General features: G+C 33.5%; 2 protein-coding genes across 2 annotated transcripts; both read right to left on the bottom strand.

Moving 5' to 3' along the window:
- Positions 1-1,078: 1,078 nt before the first annotated feature.
- On the bottom strand, positions 1,079-8,206 carry LOC112523792 (GDSL esterase/lipase At1g29670-like). The gene is made up of 6 exons (XM_025133468.1): positions 8,074-8,206; positions 2,901-3,023; positions 2,234-2,358; positions 1,879-2,112; positions 1,560-1,797; positions 1,079-1,293 (listed from the first exon to the last, which is right to left on the bottom strand). The coding sequence occupies exons 1-6, from the start codon at positions 8,204-8,206 to the stop codon at positions 1,079-1,081; spliced, it is 1,068 nt and encodes a 355-aa protein (XP_024989236.1).
- A 7,734-nt stretch (positions 8,207-15,940) lies between these two features.
- On the bottom strand, positions 15,941-18,786 carry LOC112523080 (GDSL esterase/lipase At2g19010-like). Its single transcript, XM_025132520.1, has 5 exons — positions 18,534-18,786; positions 17,808-17,932; positions 17,099-17,326; positions 16,269-16,506; positions 15,941-16,155 (listed from the first exon to the last, which is right to left on the bottom strand). The coding sequence occupies exons 1-5, from the start codon at positions 18,784-18,786 to the stop codon at positions 15,941-15,943; spliced, it is 1,059 nt and encodes a 352-aa protein (XP_024988288.1).
- Positions 18,787-20,718: the final 1,932 nt, after the last annotated feature.

Here is a 20,718-nt window from a genome sequence, read left to right on the forward strand (position 1 = left end):
TCCATATTTTAAATCGTATGAATTGGTTATTAAAATTTGTTTACAGTTTTTGTTTGTTAAATATTTTCAGGTTATTTTTATAAATAAATACAGGAATTATCCAATTTCAAAAAATTTATTTTTTAAATTTATACAAATTAGCGACGGATTAGCGAGGGAAAATCCGTCGCTGAAAGTCCTCAAAAATTCCGTCGCAGATCCGTCGCTGAAGGTTCCGTCGCAGATCCGTCGCTGAAGGTTCCGTCGCAGATCCGTCGCTGAAGGTTCCGTCGCAGATCCGTCGCTGAAGGTTCCTTCGCAGATCCGTCGCAGATCCGTCGCTGAAACTATCCCTCACTGACCCGTCGCTGAAAGTGTCCCTCGCAAATCCGTCGCTGATATCCGTCGTTGATCCGTCGTTGATCCGTCGCTGATAACATTACCTACGACTATTTGACTGACGGAGTATCAGGGACGGATCAGCAACGGATTGCCCTTTCAGCGAGGGATTTGCGAGGGATTTTTCCCTCGCTGATACTCTGCATTTTTGTAGTGAAAACGGGAGTAGGGCGGACGCTTAGGCTGGATCGGAAGCGAGTGAACAAGTGATGTAGTAGGCCTTTGTTGAAGATGCCCTTGTATTAATGTTTGGTGGGGATGTGTAGAATGCGAATGGTGTCGATGCATGTGTATGTACATACATACATAAATCATACATACATACATCATACATACATACATACGTGTATATATATATACACATGTATATATATATATATATATGTGTAAATATATATATATATATATATATATTCTTTCTTTTATAAATATAACAATTCATAAAAACTTGCAAAACCATTTTTCATGCAACACATATGAAAATATAGTGTTGTTTCACATTCCATATACAAAACAATCCAAAACATTTCACATATGAAACAACACTGTAAACAACACTGTATAAACACTGTATTTTCATACTTGTTGCACGAAAACTCTTGTTGCATGAAAACTTGGTTAAGTTTGTACAATTTATTGGGTTTGTAATTAAAGATTATTTATTATATAAGTATGTATATAATAGTAATTATACAATGCATTAAGTAGTCAAGCGAGCCAAATGACTTATATCATATGGTGAAGCATCCATTGGTGAGCGTGCAGTATATGCCCTTGTTGCAGTAATGGTATTAGAAGCCTCAGTAGGATGAAAACCATCATAGAATGTAAATAAAGCCCGATCTTGGCAAGGACTTCCGTTTGGAATGCATACCCATCCTTCACCTACTTCACAACAAGGACCATTTCGCATACCTGAAAATTCCCAAAGAATCTTAAATTATAAACCAACTTTAGACCTGATTGTACTGCTAGGTTATGCAGTTCAACCTATCATGAAATCAGTTGTATATGTATGTATGTATGTATGTATGTATGTATCTATGTATGTGTATATATATATATATATATATATAGAGAGAGAGAGAGAGAGTGGTTCAGGGGCAAAACACAAAAAATGAAAACACTAAGGAACCTTCTAGGAACGATGAATACCATCATAACTAATGTATATAGCTTACCTTCTTGTGTTGATGAAATGCTTGTAATGTTGATGAAAGTGAATCGTGCATCTGAATTTTCATTGTTGAGCTTATCAACAAGAGGCTTAAGCTTATCATTGAATAATTTAACGGCGTCATTGATTGATTCAACACATGGTTTCCCATCAGTGCCAAACCTTCCTATTTCAGCTGGGCGACACCCTATATTTAACAGACCTAAAACAGCTATCTTCCTACCTCCCAATCTGTATAAAGTCTGCCATGCAATATTGATTAGAAAAATCGAATTATAAACCCTATTGTGAAAGAAAGAAGGCATAAGTAACATGATGCATACCCTTAGTTGTTGAGAGTATTGTTGTATAAGGACTGTTGCGTATTGATCTGTCGTATATATGCGGCTTGTGTTGTAATAATCAGGCACGAAGTAGTTGTTGCTGTAATCGTTGATTCCGATCTTTACTAAATAAATGCACTTTTTCAGGAATTGGGTGTTTCGTTGCAGGTGCGAAAGGTGTGAAATTGTCGAATTGTGATTAAGTAACTGTCTATCGAAACTTATCCGTTCACCCTGTGGAATGGCACACCGAAAAATTAATAAAACTTAACTAATGTCTCCTAGCTTGTTAATCGAATGTGGTTATGCATGTCCCAGCAGAATTGAGTTATGTAAACGATGGTCACATATATACCAGTTGGCTCCCTGTTTCCTCTCTAATGCCTGCAGCAGCACTGGCATAGTTTACACCTTTGTTGTTTTGTTCATCAGTTGTAGTAGCATACGGTGGAATGAACTTATCGAAGCCTAGAAGTTGACCTAAAATCAAGCAAATAATTTGTTGACGATAATGTTATTATGGTCTTTATTTTTAAACCTATAATCTAGAGATGCAAAGAAGCCATGTGGACTTGAGCTTGACTAGGTTTGAGCTCAATTTCATGGTGTTAAACTAATCTCAAACTCGATTTGATAGCTCAATGAGTTTTCTTGATGCAAACACCAGTGCAACTCAAAGAAGATTTGGGCTCGATTTGTATGCGAACTAAGCTCAAATACCTCGATAAAACAAACTCAATTCAAGCTTAGACCTAACAATATTAACACGCATGGGTGTAGAAAAACTTGATATGAACTTGGCTCGTTATCTTTTTCGAGCTCAATTTTGTACCAAACTCATAAAATTTGATGCGATCAAGCTCAATTAGAGTTTGAGATAAAATGACTCATTTAAGGCCGTCCCACGACCACTAAGTTAACATACTCGACTAGAAACAAGTTGTGACAAACACCAATGAGATTGAAATATTTATGTTTTCTTCGACGATATAAACAATAATGGGAGAGAGAGAGAGAGATACCAATGATGTCTGCAAAGGTTCGACCATTGGTGAACCTACCCGTAACACCCTGTGGGAAATCAATCCCATAAGGCGGGTAATTGGCTTTACTTGTTGTATTGAGTCTATTGTTATTGCCACTAACTTGAAAGAAAGAGGTGGAGAGAAGAATTATTGTAAATTTTATTCAAAATCAAGCCGTTTTAATAGAAATCTTTAACCTAACGTATGTACTTTCAGTAGCCCAATGAAATAATCATTGTACTACGAAAATCTTGTTGCATAGATCTTCTTGATGAAACGTAAAAAGTTTCCATGCGATAACGTAAAATAATTATCATAATATAAAATAAATAAAAATTAATTTATAATAGGTACTGTTTAAATTAAAAGTGAGTTTTGACAAAACCAGTCCAATTGAATTTAAGAAATCAATTGTTTTTAAAAAAGAACCATCGAAAAATTCTTAAAATGGATTTTTTAAAACATTTTCTAGAAAATTAACTAATTAATTAAGATTTCAGACGGATTTAAATTAATTATTTTATTTAATTAAAATCTGCCCAAATACTAAATTAATTACTTTTTAAGAAAATTAGACCTTTTGATGGTTTTGAAAATAATAGATAAATAATTATTCTGCCTTAAAATTTAGTCAAAATTAAATTTTTTTCTTTTTAAAAAAAAAAAATAAGTGACAGATTTGTAATGAAAGTCAAGAAAATTTAATTGTTTTTATTTTATCGAATCCATCGAAAATCCACCAGTAACTTTCTAACGAAAAGAATCCGTCAGCAAAACTATGATTGTTAAGTTGTGGAAGGGGTTTTCCTATTTTTTTTCATTTTTTTCTTGATGTTATCAAACAATAAAAAAATATAAATCAAAATGATTTAGATTTACAATATATAATGCATGCAATTAAACTACTAATAGATTGTCACATTTTTTTGTTACCATAATGTAGCATACATCAACTTCAAAGAATTCACTTTTAAAACCCCCCCTAATTCTTTCTTCCATTTCTATCAGGATGATAGAGGAGGTGCATTAGCTCCGTCTACCTTAATCAGTTAACCTAAATCCCCCCGGGTGTCAAAGGTTACTAACAGTAATTGATTATATAATAGTTTCATCATATCAGCTAAATTTTTGTCAATTATATGAAAAGAAATATGGTTTTTGAAGGGTTCTTAGGTCTTCCATATTATTATAATTAAAGTAAATTACTAATTTGGTCTCTCTTATTTTTTGGCTGTTATGAAAATGGTCCATAAACTTCATTTATTACAGATTAGGATAGATCGTATGTCTTTTTGTAACGAATTGGTCCCTTCTCCTAACGACCATCCAGTTCCTTCGTTAACCTTGAGGGAATTTTCATCATTTTCCTTTTTTTTTCTTGACTCAAGTGACTAATTTTGTAAAAGTCATACAAACCATAAGGACAAATCCGTAATTACGTCTAAAAAACAAAAAATATTAAGTTTTTGTACTTTGAGTTTATTAAATTAATTAATAATTATACTTTAATAGATATTAGTTATTATATTTTATGTTTAATTTTAATATACAATATATTTTCTTTTGAAAAATATATTATGTACGTCTATATGTGTGTGCACATACATAATAAGGTTCAGGATAAAATGATATATCTTAATTATTAGTTTAATTGATTCAACGAATATCATTAAATGAACATGTACAACAATATTTTTTAAATTAAAAAATCTCACCCCCTCCCCCACCTACTTTTTATTTGAAAAAGGACAAAATATAAACAATAATCGAGTGAAATAAATTACACCCTGAAAATCGTATTTTCTCACTAAATTGACATCCATATTGATATATTTATTTCATCCATTTTTTTCGTGGATTTCCAATTTTTCTTATATTTTTCTTTGAGAGGGAGAGAGAGAGAGAGTTGAGTTCATGGAAAAACGATAAATAAATGAAAAACCAGAAAATCACTAAAAACGGATGAAAAAATATACCAACGTGGTGAAGTTTTTCTTAATTTAAAAATAGTCTTATGAGCATTAATTTAATCACACTCGTTGAATCAATTAACATAATGGTTTATGGTTGATGGAGGTGAGTTTCCCCTAGACGGTTGAAGCTCACTATGTATATACACATACATATATAATATACATATACATCTACATACATACACATACATACATATATATATATATACATACACATACACACTACAAAAATGCATAGTATTAGCGAGGAAAATTTCCCTTGCAAATCCGTCGCCAAAAGAGTCATCCGCCGCTGATACTCCGTCGGTCAAATGCTCGTAGGTAATGCTATCAAGGAGGGATTAGCAAGGGATATCAGCGACGAATTTTGCTAGGGATACTTTCAGCGACAGATCAGCGAGAGAATAACTTCAGCGACATATTTGCGAGGGATAATTTCAACGACGGATCAGCGAGGGAACTTTCAGCGACGGATCAGCGACGGATTAACGAGGGAACTTTCAACGACAGATCAGCGAGGGAACTTTCAGCGACGGATCAACGAGGGAACTATCAGCGAGGGAACGTTCAGCAACGGATCAGCGACGGATCAACGAGGGAACTTTCAGCAACGGATCAGCGAGGGAACTTTCAGCGACGGATCAGCGAGCGACATCGATCAGCGAGGGAACTTTCAGCGACGAATCAGTGAGGAACTTTCAAGGACTTTCAGCGACAGATTTTCCTTTGCTAATCCGTGGCTAATTTGTTTTATTCTAAAAAATAATTTTTTTGAAATTACATAATTCATGTATTTATTTATACAAAACCTGATCATAATATAACAAAACAAAATTGTGAACAAACTAAAACTAACCAATTCATACGATTTAAAATATCCAATTCATACAGTTCATATAATTTAAAATATTCAATTCATACAATTTAATCTTCAAATGCCTAAAATCTAACTATCGGGAAGTGGGGAGGGGGGAAACGTATACTGACTGCCGCATAAATGCAACAAAATGCTCCGATAAGACGGCATGTTCGGCTAATGCAGCATGCTGGCCTGTTCGGTTGCCGAGGCAGCTTGTCTGGCCTCCAAATCTACCCTATTCTTCTTTTCGGTCTCTAGTTCCTCCTCTACCCTTGACAACTTCTCTCTCAACTACATTACCTGCAAATATTCAATATTCGACAAAATCAAGAATTTGTTTGCAATTTTAGTAATGAAAAAGTTTATAACAATATAACCAGCATACCTCCGCTCTTGACTCGTATGATGACCCGTTACTGCTATATCTACCCGTCATAGCATAAGAAGGATCCTGGGTGGTCCCGAAACCAAAGATGCAATCTTTCCTCTGTTCCCCGACACTCTGCTCCCAAAGAGATGCCTCATTAGGGGGGTTGTCGGCACTAGACTGTGACTCACCCCTAAGCGATTGAAATCGCTCCAATCGTTCACCAAAACAAAAACGGGTGAGGTTATATATGTAGAAATTCCAGCAGCATAACGGTTGAAAATCAAACATATCTAATGCCTGTTTTTAACAATTAAATCATTCTAATAATACCAATGTAGTCACATTCTCAACATATCTACTTAGCCTAACGTCTGCCCAACAATGACATCCCAAACTAACAACATCACTATGTTTATTAAAATATATTATCTTAAACCTACCAAACGTATCTATTAACCAAAGTAATTGTTTTAGAAAACTTACATGATACCTAGCATCTTTGGGGTAACTGAACTGAGGAGGATAGGTAGGCGGGTCGGACGAACCTTGATCAAACTTCCGATTCGTGCAGTGAGTGCGCTTAAACACCTTAGTAGCAGTCGACTCACGACCCATTACTTTTGTCTACATAAGATAATTATGTTAAGTTGTTAGTAAACATAAAAAATGAATTACATTTTCAAAAAATATTATATACTCACCATCCTGTCTCGATGTTGTGTAGTATTGATCGATCCCCCAGTGTGTCTGGACGACAACCTCTCAAACTATGTGTTCCGATTAGCCCTATTGATCCTCGATTTTCGTTTCCAAGGCTCGGTATCCCAAACTTGTTAAAAATAGAGCATATATATAAGGGGTACAAAACACATGGCAGTTCAAAAAGCTCACAATAGAGATACATACATGGTCAATCATCTGAAGCCAAAACCTCTTTATGATACATACAGGACGGTGTAATCTAATCAGTGAGAATTCCTCACCATCCCATTTTTGAGCACCGACATAGGCCTATGCCACGGCCCAGTCACGTGCAGCTCATCTAATCTGAGTACCTACTATGCATGGCTTTGGTCCATAAATCATGAACCATATCATTTATCTCTGGTTCCCAATAGAACTTAGCCTACATATACAATATTTGTATACATATAAAAACAATAACCGTATATGTATAATTACATTAAAATGGTACACCAACCTGAAAGTGCTGGAACATCAAGTCGCATGCTTCCTAAGGTACTTCCTTCCATTTATGCCACAGACCAACAAATGAAGACCTAAATATAGTCGTCATCTCCCGGATAACATGGACATCTTTAAACCTGTAGAATTATAAAAAAAAATTACAACACAAAAGACATTCATATCATTTTATCATGTAATACAAAGTCTTATACCACATCTACTTACCCATTGCCTTACAAAGAAAGATGTTTTCATTGGCTCGGATGACTTGGTGCCGGCATCTCATTGTTAGGGCCTCTCCCCGACCCCGAACCTGTCAAAGCTGGGGGCTCCATGGCCACCTCTTGTTCATATAAACCCTGAAAGGCGGTCTCCATGTACTCAACAATGTCATCGGCGCACGGGTCGCCACGCCCACCAGTAGGGTTGCTGCCCCTACCAGACATGGGGCTGTCGCGACTACCATGACAGCCTCTACTGCGGCTTCCAAATGTTATACCCAATTTGGAAGTGTCTCGCAGATATCTTAGAATCTATTTAACTAATTCTCAGTGCTTCTTACCCATATTTGATAGAAACCGACTAACAACACCTACTTCATGGGATATATCACGACTTGTATATACCATCGCATACATCAGACTCCCAACTTACCACTTTAGTTTTATCCACGTTAAATCTGCCAAGTACCTCTCAACGTATTGCTCTTTTGACTTGTGAAGCTTTTTGACAACCCTACTTTGGCTTTACTTGTTGAATTGAGTCCATTGTTATTGCCACTATCCACTGATGAGTCTCCAAATATGAAGTAACATGGAACTTGTGGTTGTTGACTAGCGACTACAAATGTTTGAACTTGCATCAAGCCCATAACTATGAGTAATGGGAACAACAAGATGAGGTCGGAGACCATGTTTATTAGACTCCAAAAAGAGAAATGATGCAACTTGAAAGAAAGAGGTGGACATAAGACTTATTGTAATTATTTTTCAAAATCAAGCCGTTTTAATAGAAAAATCTTAAACCTAACGTATGTACTTTCAGTAGCCCAATGAAATAATCATTGTACTACAAAAATCTTGTTGCATAGATCTTCATGATGAAACGTGAAAATAATAATATAAAACAAATAATAATTAATTTATACAAGGTATTGTTTAAATTAAAAGTGAGTTTTCTGACAAAACGAGTCCAATTGAATTTAAAAAATCAATTGTTTTTGAAAAAGAACCATTGAAAAATTCTAAAAATGATTTATTTTAAACATTTTCTAGAAAATTAACTAATTAATTAAGATTTCAGGCGGATTTAAATTAATTATTTTATTTAATTAAAATCCGCCCAAATATTAAATTAATTATTTTTTAAAGAAAATTAGACGTTTTGATGGATTTTGTAAATAATAGATAAATAATTATTCCGCCTTAAAATTTAGTCAAAATTAATTTTTTTTTGTTTCTTTAAAAAGAATAAGTGACAGGATTTGTAATGAAAGTCAAGAAAAATTAATTTTTTTAAATTTTTTGGATCCGATCCATCGGAAATCCATCCGTTATTTTCTGACGGAAAGAATCCGTTAATAGTGGAAGGGGTTTTCCTATTTTTTCATTTTTTTCTTGATGTTATCAAACAATGAAAATATATAAATCAAAATGATTTTGACTTGCAATATATAATACATGCAATGAAACTACTAATAGATTGTTACATTTTTTTTATTAACCTGGAATCTGGATATCCAACCTGCTATTCGAGCCGACAAATCTCAAGACGACCACTTGTTTTGCAGATAACCCAGAGTCACCACATTTGAACCTCCGTAGCCACAAATGAATTTTTATTTCTTCTTGGATTTGAACCTAGGACCTCCTGACGACCATCCAGTTCCTTCGTTAACCTTGAGGGAATTTTCATCATTTTTCTTTTTTTCTTTACTCAAGGGACTAATTTCGTAAAAATCACACAAACCATAAGGACAAATCCGTAATTACGTCTAAAAAACAAAAAATATTAAGTTTTTGTACTTTGAGTTTATTAAATTAATTAATTATTATACTTTAATAGATATTAGTTATTATATTTTACGTTTAATTTCAATATACAATATATTTTCATTCGAAAAATATATTATGTACGTCTATATGTGTGCGCACATACACACACATATATAGTAAGGTTAGGATAAAATGATATATGTTAATTATTAGTTTAATTGATTCAAGGGATATGATTAAATGAACGTTTATAATAATATTTTTTACATTAAAAAATCTCACCTCCTCCCCCACCTATTTCTTATTTGAAAAAGGACAATATATAAACAAAAATCGAGTGAAATAATTTATATCCTGAAAATCATATTTTTTTCATTAATTATTTCATCCATTTTTTTCGTGGATTTCTAGTTTTTCGTATATTTTTCTAAGAGAGAGAAAGTTGAGTTCACGGAAAACTATAAATAAATGAAAAACCAGAAAATCACTAAAAATGGATGAAAAAATATACCAACGTGGTGAGGTTTTTCTTAATTTAAAAATAGTCTTATGAATATTAATTTTAATCACGCTCGTTGAATCAATTAATCTAATGGTTTATGGTTGATGGAGGTGAGTTTCTCTAAACGGTTGAAGCTCCTTATGTATATACATATACATATATAGGTGGAGGTTCAAACAAGAACACCTCCATTTTACGAGAACGCTAGAACACCCTTATCACATGTGTTAATACGCGTGAGATGACCCTGTGATGTGCGGACGACGTGTTCTACGACTTAGCTCGCGCCAAAGGTTGTATGCGTCTATGATTTAGCATCACATATGATAGTCTTGATGGATTATAGTATCATATCAACAACAACCTTATCACATGTGATAATACTTGCGAGGAGACTTAGTGGTGTAAGGGCGACTTGGCCCAAAACCAAAATCGCATTGAAAATCGTCCACGTCTCTAATTTAGTATCATATGTGATGGAATAATAGTATCACATGTGATTGTCTATAGTAAAAGGGTGTTCTTGCGTTCTCGTAAAATGAAGGTGTTCTCGTTTGAACCCTTCCCTACATATATATATATATATATATATATATATGAGGTTTACTTTGCAAACCACGTTATTTGTACAAACCGTACAAAACTCATTCAACCAATCATAATCTTTCATTTTGTTCATTATTTTTGTAATTATGAGAGGTTGATTAATCATTTTATTGTGGAGGGTGTTAATCATGGATATTATCATCTTCATTGTTTTAATTTTAGAGAAATACATGAAACAATTTCATTAAAATTTCATTAAGTATTATATGAAACAATTTCATAACCATATATGAAACAACATCATCAAAAAAAGTATTATATGAAACAATTTCACAAGATCAAACAATTTCATGAAAAAATTTCATAAGATTAAATAATGAAATCGACGGATGAGGATGATTTACACGGTTTTGTACAAATTGGGTGGTTTGCATTTAATAAAATTGGAGATTTTAAGTTGTCAAATAATGTAACCTTATTTGATGTGTTGGTTGTTCCATATTTCAATGTTATCATGTTATTTGTGCATAAACTTGCTAGGGACAATAAAGTGTTTGTAGGTTTTGATGAATCGAATTGTTATGTTCAGAATTCGCTATGAAAGAATGTAGCGGGGACTGGTAGTCAAGAAGAGGGCCTGTATTATTTTAATCAGTGTTTTAACAGTGAGTCTTCTTGTGTTTCTCAAAGTTCTAACATTTGTTGCTTAGCTTCTGCCTAACTATGGCACAGTCGTCTAGGTCACCTTGCTGACCAAGTCTTGAAACTGTTAAAAACAAATCTTAAAATTAACAATGTTGACTGTGGTCTATGTGACATTTGTCACAAGGCTAAACAAACTAGAGAAAAATTTAGTCTAGTATTCATAACTCTAAAGACCTAGGTGACCTGGTTCACTTAGACGTCTCGGGTCCTTACCATGTTCAAAGTAAGGAGGGCTATAAGTATTTCCTTACTGTTGTTGACGATTATACCAAGGTTGTTTGGGTTTTCTTGTTAAAAGCCAAAGATGAAGTAGAAGTAAACATTGTAGTTTTTTTATAATTTGATCAATACCCAATTTAGAAAATGTGTTAAAATATTTAGGAGTGATAATGGGTCTGGTTTTATGGGTAAAAAACTAAGTGAGTTTTTAAAAAATAAAGGAATTTTACATCAGACATCTTGTGCATATACTCCCTAGCAGAATGCGGTGGTAGAACGTAAACATCGTCATCTTCCAAATATTGCTAGGGCTCTTATGTTTCATGGAGGAGTCCCCCTAAATATGTGGAGTGAATGCATTCTTACAACCACTTACTTAATAAATAGAACCCCCACTTCTGTGTTAAATGGTAAGTGTCCATATGAATTAGTCTATGGATTCCAAACTGTTCTTGCTCATCTTAGAAACTTTGGATGTCTCATTTTTGCTGTCATACCTAATGTTATAGATAAATTTTCTCCAAAATCTGAAAAGTGTGTCCTGTTAGGATATGTTGGGTCAAAGAAAGGTTACAAATTGTTTAGTTTGGAATCTAAAAGGTGTATTATTTCTCGTGATGTTAAATTCTATGAAAACATCTTTCCTTTCAAGATGAGGGTTAACAAGGTTGTTAATCCAATTACGGTGATATTAACAGATTAAATTTCTTTGAATTCATTCACTGTTCTTTTAATGAGTTTGTGGATGCCATACCCAATGATGAGAATGGAGACAAGTCTGCTGATAGGCATACATATCAGCAAGGAACTGACCCTAATAACTATAGATTACTAGGTAGCCCAACTAGAGTTGCCAACTAGGAGCCTTTAGGCAGCTCAAACGTGTCAATTAATCTAGACTCTTCAACTCAAGTTGAAAACAATAATAAAAGAGTTACTAGATAGCAACTCCTGAGTGGCTATGATGAGGCTGCTAGTAATCAGCCTCGTGATGAAAATCATTCTAATAATCTCATTTCTGAGGGTAACTCTAGTATACGATCTTCTAGTCAAACTATTAGAAGGTGCACTAGAGTTTATGTGTTTCCACATAAATTTGATGATTTTATTGTTGAAGGAAAAGTTAAATATGGTTTAGAAAAGGTTTTCAATTATTCTTTCCTGTCTTCTGAAAATCTATGTTTTGTATGTAACTTAAACAAGTCTCTAGAACCTAAAAACTTTCAAGAAACATGTAAAGATATAAATTGGATTAGTGCCATGAATGATGAAATGGAAGCTTTACATAGAAATGGTACTTGGATGATAACAGACTTACCTCAAGGTAGAAAACACGTAGGTTGTAAATGGATATATAAAATAAAGTATAAATCCAGTGGGTGAATTGAAAGATACAAAACAAGACTTGTAGCTAAGGGGGACAGTCAAAGAGAAGGTTTGGATTATGAAGAAACTTTCTCTCCTGCTGTAAAAATGGTTACTGTTAGATGTATTATATCCTTAGCTCTTCAGAATAAATGGAATTTATATCAATTAGATGTTAATAATGATTTTCTCTATGGAGACTTGAAGGAAGAAGTCTACATATCATTGCCTGAAGGATATTATAATTGCAAAGATAAACATGTATGCAAATTAGTTAAATCTTTATATGGTTTAAAACAAGCTCCAAGGCAATGGTATGCTAAATTGTCTTCCTGTTTAGTTGAACATGGATTTATTCAACGCATAAATGATTACTCTCTGTTTACCACGAAAGTTGAATCTGTTTTTATTATTTTTTTGGTATATGTAGATGATATTGTTGTTACTGTAAATCGTGAATCTGAAATTGAAAAAGTAAAAGTTTTTTTTGAAAAGTAAATTTCTTATAAAAGATTTAGGAAAACTAAAATTTTTTTTGGGTATGGAAATTTTAGATTGTTTTAACGGTATTTGTATGTCTCAAATAAAATACTGTTTAGAGTTGTTTTAGGGTGTAAACCATGTAATACTCTCATGGATATAAATTTAGTTGTTACTGATTCAAGTAATTGTAAAGATCCTCCTTTAACTGATCAAACTGGTTATCAAAGACTTATTGGAAGACTAATATATTTTACTTGCCACTAGACCAGATATTGCATTTGTTGTTCACTGTTTGAGTCAGTTTATGTATTCACCTAGACAGTCTCATTTAAAACTTGCTCTAAGAATTCTTAGGTACTTGAAGCTGTCACCAAGTAAAGGTGTTAGCTTTAGTAGAGCAGAAAATTTTACCTTAACTGCTTTTGTCGATGCTGACTGGGGTAAGTGTTTATCTTCTAGACGATCTGTGACAGGTTTTTGTTTATATATAGGTAATTCCATGGTTTTATGGAAAAGTAAGAAACAAAGTACTGTTTCTTGCTCTTCTTCTGAATACGAGTATAGAGCTATGGCTTCAGCAACATGTGAAGTCTTGTGGGTTCTGAAAATTCTTACTGATCTCAATGTTTCAGATTTGATACCTATTTCTTTATATTGTGATAATAAATCTGTTATTCAAATAGCTAACAATCCTGTTTTTCAAGAAAAAACTAAACATATTGAAATTGATGTTCATCAAATTCGTGAAACCATTAGTAAAGGTTTGATTAAAGTTGTAAACATCCTTTCCTCCGAACAACTTGCTGATATTTTTACTAAGGCTCTTGGGGTTAATCATCATAACTCCTTATGTTCTAAGTTACGGATGATTGACATATTCAAAAGTCAAGATTAAGGGAGGGTGTTAAAAGATATGATTTTTTTAATCAATCTTTACTTTTGTTGTATTGTTTTTTCAGTTAATAAAGTTAAATGACTGAAGCTGTTATAAAGGAAAAGTTGTTGGTTTATGTCGAGGGACCATGCCTCACTTTATGGAGAACATCAAGGGTAGCAGAATCTTTATTCAAGATTCTTGGAGGGCTAAACTTGCAAATATAGGTTTTATATATAAGCTGGGTTTTTTTGGCTTTTAGCTCATAGATACGATCATTTTTTTCTTTTAAATCTTGCATATCAAATTTGGTTTTCTCTCAAACGCTTTATCAATCTTCATATATTTTGGTTAATAGTTCTTAGATATAGGGTTCTTTGTTTACTTTTGGTATTGTAATAGTTGATAACATTGAATAAGAATTTGGTTTATGTTTTGTTCACACACCCACCACAGCACGCCGAGCTCCTACCCAGATGATTTGCGCCCCCTTCTCCGGTGGACCACACCCTCTATCTATTTTGAAGTTCTAGGTTTCTGGAAGAGTGGAAGATCACCTGGACTACAGATCAAATGGTTTATTATAAGGATCAAATGACAGGTATCATCTGGGTATCATCTGGGACTGACAAGATTCAAATACAAAGGAAACCAAGGGACCAAATAACATATTTAGATTTTGATATATATGCTGTAAATGGATTATACCAGAGACCAAATCACAACTTCATCACAAGCATGGATCGGTGGTGTATGAGTTGGATGGAGTTCCTGGTGATAAGGGGGAAGGAGGACGTTGTAGTACTGGTGTTCCTGTGTTCCATGAGTTCCCTCTCCGATAAAAGTAAGATCGGATGATGTCTCTATGTTAGTTCGTCCCCCGTGTGTTTGTGTGCATATATATAGTAATAAATTAAATAAATAAATAAATAATATTCTTATTAGTTTTAAAAAGAAAAGGAAAAAGAAGAAAATAAGTCTGAAATGCCTCTTGTTTTAATGGAAAAAATAAACTAACGTTTACTTCCATAGAAAAATAAAAGCCACAAATATAATTTATAGATTTATCAAAATACAGGTCCCACTCTCAGATCTTTTATTAAATCTTAAGGACCAAAATTAGGGTTTTTAATTTAGACTAATATACTCTCAAAATCAACATTTTAGGGGCCATTTACCTAAACACTTATCCGCTAAGCACCTATCGGTAAAATTCAACACTATCGCTTATTTATCGGGTAAGATTTTATTCATTAAAACGCATCGTATGCAACAATTTATCCCAGCAAGCGCTAACCATGGTAAGAGTCCTCGTCCTAACTTACCCAGTAAAACTCTCGATTCTTGCCTTCGCTCTTACCGGGTAAGATTATTAGCCTTTACCATATTCATCCGGTAAAGCAAAGAATCACTTATCCGGGTAAACGTTTGGTAAACGACACCTTAACATCTATATTTTCATAAAGACATGTATTAGTAGATGGTTGGTTGGATGTGGCATTGGTAGTCAATTGGGGTACTTAAATACTAGTTTTTGATAATATATTTTTCAAATTAATAAAAGTTTAAACCATTAGTATTAATGATGATGAACCAAATCATAAGCATCGAATTAATTAATTTTACTTTGCGTGTTTCCATTTAGATACAACAATTTAAAAAGTAATAAGCAAAAAAAGCCAATCATGTTTACTATCATCAATATTAGTTATAATTTTAAAATTTGTTTAGCTACCAAATTAAGTTAAACATATCTTTTTTTTCGTAATAACAATAGACACGTTTTTAGTACATATCCCCTATTCCTTCTAAGAGAGATTTGAAACTAAACGATGGATATTGATCCATATGAAATACACAAATTGGTATGCATTTTTCTACATATAAACAATAACACGTAATTGCTCTTCATCATGCTTACGCTTTTGCACAAAAACGTGTGACATATCATATTGAATGTTAAAGTCGAGCCAAATGACTTATATCATAAGGAGATGCGTCCATTGGTAAGAGCCCAATATATGATCTTGTCGCAATGACGATATTAGAAATTTCCGAGGGATGGAAACCGTCGTAGAAAATAGACAATGTGCGGATCATGCAAGGAAATGAGTTTGGAACACATTGCCAATCTTTCCTTACATGACAACAAGGAGTACTTGGCAATGGCACATCTGCAAAAATTCCAATGGATCTTAGAAGACTGATCTAATTAGGTAATGTATGGGTTGATGTTTAAGTTCTTTAAGTTAGTTTTTAACCTAATTGCTCATAACTCATAAGTTACCTCCAAGTGGTAATAAAATGCTTGTAAGGTTTATGAAAGTGAATCTTGCGTCTGAGTTATTATTGTTGAGCTCATCAACAAGAGGCATAAGCCTATCATTGAATAATTTAATCGCGTTGTTCACAAACTCTACACACGGTTTCCCATCTGTCCCAAACTTGTTCATCTCAACCGGGGTGCACCCCATCCTAGTTAGACCAAACACAGCAACCTTCCTACCTCCCAATCTATACAAAGTCTGTCATACATCAAGCAAACCATCAGAAACATAAGGTAATTTTATGTCAAAAGCTCACTTGGAAAGAAATAGATATTACAACATAATCGGATTTATAGAACGCCTAAAATGTATATGTATTGTAATTGATTGTTTTATAATACGTAAGTTTATAATGTCAAACAATTATATGTCTTGTAAAAGTGTTACAATATGTTTAAAAGAAACTTTTGAACATCTTAACAATTTTATTAGCCTTTGAACGTCTTAATATAAAGTGTCTTCTTAGCTATCTATAAGAAACTTTATTCAGAGCAGCATCATGTGAATACAATTTTTTGTACGACACTTTTTAAATAATGTGAAAGAACAAATTGATGGAACGTTTTATTTAAAAGAGTCCTAAATTTTTTTTAAAGACGTATAATTGTTTTAGGATATTGAGACATTTTTAGCTTCCTATAAACCTCGTTATGTTATAGTGAGAAAATAGTGACATCATGGGTATCTTTGACACCCGGAAGGAACGATCACAATGAATAAGGCGAATGTTAAGAAAAATAAGACTAAAGTGAGCGAAAGAAGATACAAGTAACAAGGAGAAGGTGTGTACCCTTAGTTGTCGAGAGTACTGTTGTATAAGGACTTCTGCATATTGATCGGTGGAATATATGTGGCTTGTGTTGTATATGTCATATAGTAAATAGTTATTGATGTAATCGTTGCTTCCTATATTTACTACGTAAATGCATTTTTTTAGTGTTTTTCTTTGAAAGCGCGAAAGGCGTGAAATTGTTGATTTGTGACGAAGTAATTGCCTATCCAAGCTGATCCGATCACCCTGTGACGAAATAATAAACAAGCAGATATAACTAATTAATGTCTCCTTGTTGATCGGCATATCTAAATAAAAAGTTTCATGGATGTTTTATAAGAAGTATTTATGCTTGAAGGACCATAAATCCACAAAGTGAAAATTCATGTAGAATAATGAATGTTCATCATTTTTGGAAGGATGTCACAAACTATGTCTAGACTAATTAATCCTGACAAATTGTGACTGCAAGAAATCAACCATAATAAACTCAATTGCTACAATTGTAGTTTAGGCATGGAATCGAACCTGTCCATATGGGATTTCCATCAAAAGAAAAAATGGAATGTACGGTACTCAAAAGTAAGATTTGGAAAAGGTAGCATGTGTAGGCATAACTCTTCTTTGAACCACCCCAATGGGTAGAGCGGCCGTTTACATTAATTATTTTTTAAGAGAAATGAAAAAAAAAATGCCGGGTACCGGTCTCATTGCAAATGATGATTACCAAATGACTTCCTGATTCCTCTCGAATGCCAGCACTCCCGCTGCCGTAGTTTACACCTTTGCTGATTTGTTTGTCAGTTGCATTAGCATACGGTGGAATGAACTCACGGAAACCTAAAAATTGACCTGAAATCAAGCAAGCAGTTTGTTGACCTCAATATTATTTCTGTACATGTTTTTCACTTAAACATGTGAAAAATATATGATATATTTTGTTGGAAAATTTGGCAGACTAAATAAGTATTCAAAATCATTGTTCGTCTTGTAATATATATATATATATATATATATATATATATATATATGATATGTGTGTAGGTGTGTTTTTCTTGCGACTATGAACCTATATGTTACTACCAAACAACAATGATGCTATGTGCCTATTGCGTACAAGTCCCGACTAATCGCGCATGCTTTGAAGTAAAATAACAGTTGGAGAAACTTCAAGTCGTGTTCAGGGGACTCGAGGTGAATAAAAAACTTAAGGTATTACCATTTGAGTTGTCTACAAAGGTCACAAAAACTAAATGTTCCTTTGGTCGCCTCAACTATTTGGTTCAGTAGCTTTCCCTTCTTTCTACTTACTTATTATATATAAGCGGTAATGAGGCCTGTTGGGAGCATTTTAGTCAAATGGGAGCTTTTTCAGAAATCCCTTTGCATGTTATAAACATATAAAGAGCGAAGAAAAAGGACCGTTTAACAAAAAGTGAGAAAAGAGAAAAACCGATGATGTCTGCCATGGTTTGACCATTGGTGAATCTACCGGTGACACCTTGTGGGAAATCAACCCCATAAGGCCGGTAATTGGCTTTAGCCTTCGTAACGAGTTCATTGTTATTGCCGCTATCAACCAGCGAGTCTCCGAATATGAAGTAACAAGGGACTTGTGGTGCAAAAGAGACTACAAAAGTTTCGAGGTACCATAACATGATTATAAAGACATGGACTGAGAATAACCCGCTAAAGTCACGAGCCATGTTTGGATTTCAAAGAGGGATGATGATGGATTTGATGCAAAATGCATACCACTTAAAAGAAAGAGAAAGCGAGGTGGGGAAAAGAGTTAGGCAAAGTACCAAAAGATTTGGTGACAACTAAAAACGTGGGAGTTTATTGTCAAAATCAATTTACTCTGAATGGCAAAACGTTTCTAATCATCGCATTGGCTGGTAAAGTAGCAAACTAACTATTTCACTTTTAAACATATAAAATAATAGATGTAAACTTATCATTTTAAACCTTCTAATCATCGGTACTGGTCTAGTTTATTATAATAAATTGTTGATCAATTGAACAAGTCCGTTAAGGGCATGGATACGTAAAACTCCTACAATATCATAACAAAGTGTTAATTAATTTACAAAAATTTAGGGTTGATTTATTTTACAAGATTTGATAAGATTGGAGAGATTTGAAATTAAAATCCATATTTAAAATCCCGAAATATTAATGAAATCCCACAATGGACAATTTAGAAATCGTTTGAGAGATGGTTTTTCATTTCAAATATGAACCTCATGGATTTTAATTGTTTACGTAGCATCTTTTTCTTGTCTTTTTAATCAAATTTGTCTTGATCTGTTTGTTGTGTCGATATCTTACCGTGACAAATAAATTATCTATAAAAAAGACAAATATTTACAATAAATAAATAAATTATATTACAAATTTTACAAACCAAACAAGATTTATAAAAAATAAAATTATATTTCATTATAATTCTTATCAACCAAACACTTCAAAAATTTCAAATCATTTCAATTTTAAATAATTTATGAAATACAAATCTTTAAAAAACATTCCGTCAAATCAAATGTACTGAATATAGAATGCATGTTGCCGAATCATGTATGATTTTGTACGTCAATCATATATGATTTTGTACATTAACGATTTCTTTTCTTGTTTTTTAAATAGTTAGCGTTTTCTTTTGAAACTGTCCCTATATATATATATATATATATATATAAAGTTAGAAAGAGAATTATAAATATGTCAAAAATATTTCTTAAATATGATATTTTTAACTTTATATAACATTCCTAAATGTTGGTTGCATGTTACCTTTTTTTATACGACCTAGACCAAAGAAGGCAAGAACTAGTGGGTTCGGAGGCCTAGGTCGCGCCTCAAGCCGCATGCCCATTGCCAAGCCTGTCATGCGTCCTCTCGCGGCCTTATTAATAGGAAGAGATATCATTAATATTTTGTATGTCCCTTATCTATGTTACAAATTTGTATTAATCTCTTTTCTCTAAAGTAGATTGTTTTCCTTTTATTGACTAGTACTCTTGTATGTATTTGATGACTTGCATCATGTAAAAGTGCAAGGAATATACAAAGATTTATATTGTATTAGAGCCTCTTTTCTCTTCACCTTAAATTGCTACGGCAACCTCTCCATCTCTTCTCCTACATACAGTACCTACCTATAACCCTCTTTATGGCTTGTCGTGCTGATCATACTCCTCCATTCCCTCCACCGACCAAAAATCTTCATCCGGTCTATACCATCACAAATACATAACATAAAGTCCTAGTCTTCGATGGAACCATGGTCACCTACACATCCTGGATAAATCTTTTCAAGCTTCACGCTCGTGGTTACAAGGTCCTCCACCATATAGATGGCACCCTGCCAGTGCCACCAACCGCGACTAATCCAACGTTTGAATCTTGGAATGAAGTCGATTCTTATATTCTACAATGGATATATGGTTCTCTCTCTCAAATGACCTCCTAGTTTGTGTGTTGGAATCCGATTCCATGGTATACAAGGCTTGGAGACGCCCCAAAAACCATTTTCAAAACAACAAGAGCTCTCGTGTTGCCACCCTTGAACATGAAATCAACACCTTCACTCTCAAGTCAATGTCATCCCTAAATACCTGGTCAGTGCCTCAAAGACC

This window comes from Cynara cardunculus (assembly GCF_001531365.2).
Source record: "Cynara cardunculus var. scolymus isolate 2C chromosome LG 12, CcrdV1, whole genome shotgun sequence".
Taxonomy (NCBI): Eukaryota; Viridiplantae; Streptophyta; class Magnoliopsida; order Asterales; family Asteraceae; genus Cynara; species Cynara cardunculus.

Bases quoted from the DNA above. Each gene is read 5' to 3' on its own strand.
- LOC112523080 (XM_025132520.1), bottom strand. From the start codon at position 18,786: ATGGCTCGTGACTTTAGCGGGTTATTCTCAGTCCATGTCTTTATAATC. The intron at 17,933-18,533 runs GTTTTTCTCTTT...GCTTGATTTCAG, and splicing joins AACCATGGCAGACATCATCG to GTCAATTTTTAGGTTTCCGT. The intron at 16,156-16,268 runs GTAACTTATGAG...GAATTTTTGCAG, and splicing joins CATTTTATTACCACTTGGAG to ATGTGCCATTGCCAAGTACT.
- LOC112523792 (XM_025133468.1), bottom strand. From the start codon at position 8,206: ATGGTCTCCGACCTCATCTTGTTGTTCCCATTACTCATAGTTATGGGC. The intron at 3,024-8,073 runs GTGGCAATAACA...CTTTCTTTCAAG, and splicing joins TGGAGACTCATCAGTGGATA to TTAGTGGCAATAACAATAGA. The intron at 1,798-1,878 runs GTATGCATCATG...ATTGCATGGCAG, and splicing joins AATACTCTCAACAACTAAGG to ACTTTATACAGATTGGGAGG.